The sequence below is a fragment of the Argiope bruennichi genome, chromosome 3 (assembly GCF_947563725.1).
Source record: "Argiope bruennichi chromosome 3, qqArgBrue1.1, whole genome shotgun sequence".
Taxonomy (NCBI): Eukaryota; Metazoa; Arthropoda; class Arachnida; order Araneae; family Araneidae; genus Argiope; species Argiope bruennichi.
In genome coordinates, this window is record NC_079153.1 from 95,166,743 (window position 1) to 95,170,701 (window position 3,959).

A 3,959-nucleotide genomic window follows, 5' to 3' on the forward strand; every position below is an offset into this window, starting at 1 on the left:
CCCACAAGCTGTCAAAAGATGGCGCCACGAGATAATGTCGTTTACGAACTAGACAAAACAACCAAAGTCATATAATAGGCAACGACTTTGCAGATGTATGCAGTAATGTCAGAATTGAAAAAAACTAACGAACGAGTACCTGTTACTCTTCACACAACAAATTTGAATAAAAAAATCTGATGTAATGAAGAAAAATTCATATTTAATTAAATTTATAAAATTGAATGGGTGCGATTTTTTTTAAATCGACTGTGAACATGTGATTTAATTTCTCACTTACATACATAAAATATCATTTAAAAATCATTATTTGTTGAATATATAGCTTTTGAATAAATTAAATAAATATATTCTACATATTTTAATGAAGAAAATAAATAATTAAATTACATGTATAAAAATGTTAATGGTTTATATAGATATATTGAAAATATAGTTATCTTTTGTCTCAATAGATGGCACTATGAAAGGAAAAGGATTTTTCTTTCTTTTTTTTTTTGGACGGTTAGATACTAACAAAGAATTATTAGCGAATTCACAGGAACTGAATATGTTGCATAGTTTTCATTTCCATTTAAATTGGAATTACTTTTTTTAAAGATACTTAATTATTAATAGTCTCCCATTATTTGGAATTTAAAATTTTCTTTAAAATGAAATTGCAATGAAATGAACTCCATTTTTTAATTAGTATAATCATTTGATCATAATAGAATAATAGTTTAATCTCATTTCTACACAAAAAAAGATCGATATATTATTTGCGTATTAATTAAAAGAAAAAGAAATCCATTGAAAAAATATCGTTGATTCGCTATAACTGTGATCGTACTATAGTTTAATTCCCCCAAGTAAACAAAACCCCGTGTACGCTGTACAAATAAAATCCAAAAACATGATTTCAAATGAAAAAGTATTAATATTGTTTGGAACTCAAACTGGAAATTCTGAAGATGTTGCTGATCGAATTTTGAGGTATCTTAAACGGATGCACATTAAAGCTCAAGTTGTAGATATTAATGAGTACACGGTGACTAATTTGGTTAATGAATCGTTGGTGATTTTCGTATGTTCAACTACAGGAAATGGAGAGTTCCCAGATAATATGAAATCATTCTGGAAATTTTTACTGAGAAAAAATCTTCCTAGCAATTCTCTCTGTCAATTGAATTTTTGTGTGTTTGGTTTAGGAGATTCATCTTATGAGAAATTCAATGTAGTTTCTAAAAAATTGAACAAACGGTTGATTCAGCTGGGTGCTACAGAAATTATACCATTGACTCTCGGTGACGATCAGCACGAATTGGGATACGATGCTGCCTTGGATCCTTGGCTACTTAATCTGAAAAATACAATACTATCTTTTTTTACAGTATCAGACCCACCAATTCCTGAAGATGTACCTTTACCACCGAGATATAAAGTTAAATTTTGCAATGAACTTTTGACAACTGATGAGTTTCAATCTACTACTTACAACAGAAATAAATCTTTTCCTTTAGCTACTTTAAAGAAAAATGAAAGAGTTACAGCAGTTGATCATTTTCAGGCTGTCCACCATCTAGAATTTGAGATTGATTCAACTGTTCATTATGATCCTGGTGATGTTGCAGTTGTTTGGCCCGAAAATCCACCAGAAGAAGTTGAGGATTTCTTATCTTTGTTAAATGTTCCTTTAGATACGAATTTCATTCTTATTCCATCTGATGTTAATACTCCTTTACCAAAGATAAATCCATATCCTTGTACTGTTCGACAGTGTGCAGTATCCTATTTCGATATTTTGAGTGTTCCACGTAGATCTTTTTTTGAAGTTTTCCATCATTTTAGCCAAGATGAGTTGGAAAAAGAAAAATTGGTAGAATTTACTACTGCTGCTGGCCAAGAAGAATTGTACGATTATTGTAATAGACCAAGACGCACAATTCTGGAAGTTCTGAAGGACTTTCCTCATACTACTCCACATGTACCTTTTGATTATCTTTTTGACATGATTCCATCCATTAGACCACGATCATTTTCTATAGCATCTGCATTAAAAACTCATCCTCAAGAATTTCATTTGCTAGTTGCTGTTGTTCAGTATAAAACTCGACTGATGAAATCACGTCAGGGATTATGTTCTAACTGGCTTGCCAAACTGAAGCTTGGTACAATCATTCCATATTATATTAAGAGAGGTTCTATAGTTTTACCAGAAACTAATGTACCAATCATAATGGTTGGTCCTGGGACTGGTTGTGCACCATTTAGAGCATTTACAGAAGAGCGAGCTAGTGCTGGAGTTGGTGATAACTACTTATTTTTTGGTTGTAGATACAAAACCAAAGATTTTCTATTTTCGGAAGTATGGTTAGAACTTTGTGAAAAGAAGATGCTAACTATTTTTACTGCCTTTTCTCGTGACCAAGATGAAAAAATATATGTCCAGCACAGGATTGCAGAAAATGGTCCTCTTATATGGGATTTGATTCAGAACAAGAAAGGTGTTATATATATTGCTGGAAATGCAAAACAAATGCCAGAAGGTGTAAAAGATGCATTTATGGAAATAATTAAAAAGCAAGGAAACTTAAATGAAGATGAAAGTGTAAAATATTTACAAACTTTAGAACATATGAAAAGATATCAGATTGAAACATGGGCCTAGTGGAAGAATATATTAGAAAATTAATTACAGCATTCTCAGAAATAAAATGCTTCTGTTAGTGCTTATTTATGTTTCCTTTTAAATTCAATGAGATTTCAAATAATTTTTATGTGATTATTATGGAAAGTTAGTGACTGCTGCAATTAAAAATAAAACTGAAGTAAATACTTAAAAATTAAGTGCAGTTTAACTTAATCAAAGATATTTGAGCTTACAAATTATTTCATGATCTGAATGTTTTTAGTTTTTAATTGATAGTGGCATAAAACTCGTAAATTAGAAACTGCTTATAAACGAGTTACAAAATTATTAAATAAAATTTTTTATAGTTGTTGTAATTTGTAAATTAATTTACATGCATTTGCATAGTTTGATTATATGTGAACAAAAGTTTCATTTGCACTTTAGAAATGATATTAAATTATATTTTGTGCAAATATCAAAATTGAATTCATTTTAGAAAAATAATACATTATTTTCATACTTAAAGATAAACTTATTAAAAAATTTATTATTAAAAATTATTATTAAAAAATTTAGAATTAAGTTTTAAGAAATATTATATTAAGTTAAGTTAATATTAAGTTTTTAAGAAATATAAATATACAAGATAGAATCAAAATAATATCAGCTTAGATTACACTGTATTTGGTTATACTATTTGTCTTTTCATATTTTGTTCAAACCAGCATTTCTTAAATCACACATTATAGATGTGTTATAAAAAGAAAATCCAACATATATTCTTTATGTCTCAAAATGTGAGAAAAGATAATTTAACATCCATTGTCTTTTTTACTTCTAAAATTATTAAGGTTAATGCCATATTGATGAAAATGTGTGGAAAAGAATGCAATTACTCAGAGTTTTCTAAACTTCTAAGAAATTACAGTTATATATAAAAAAAAAAATCTTTTGTTATATATATTATTTGTATGATGAACTGACACTTCAATTAATTTGAATTATCTTAAAGAGTAATGTAAGTTGTAGGAAATTAAAATTTCAACTATCTGCCCTTCAATTGGATGATCCATCTAAAAAATTTGGCAGTAACTTTTACTCAATGTATAATATATTCCTCACTTGTTCTATTCTAATCCAAATTACTATAGTTATCATTTTTGCAAAGCATGGTAAAAATATATGAGAGTTTTTAATTCTGGGGAACATAATCAGCAAAACTGTGCAAAATAAATATTTTAATAATAATAAAATAGTATATAATTTACTGACAGATATTTATTGTTTTTATGTTAGTAATGTTTTTTTGTGTTAATAGTGACTGTCTGTTTAACTAAGGTGACCA

General features: G+C 28.1%; 1 protein-coding gene across 1 annotated transcript; it reads left to right on the forward strand.

Moving 5' to 3' along the window:
* The first annotated feature begins 848 nt into the window (after nucleotides 1–848).
* LOC129964229 (NADPH-dependent diflavin oxidoreductase 1-like) lies at nucleotides 849–2,715 on the forward strand. Its single transcript, XM_056078952.1, has one exon. It carries the CDS (start codon nucleotides 896–898, stop codon nucleotides 2,648–2,650), a length of 1,755 nt encoding a protein of 584 aa, XP_055934927.1. The 5' UTR covers nucleotides 849–895; the 3' UTR covers nucleotides 2,651–2,715.
* The last annotated feature ends 1,244 nt before the right edge of the window (nucleotides 2,716–3,959 follow it).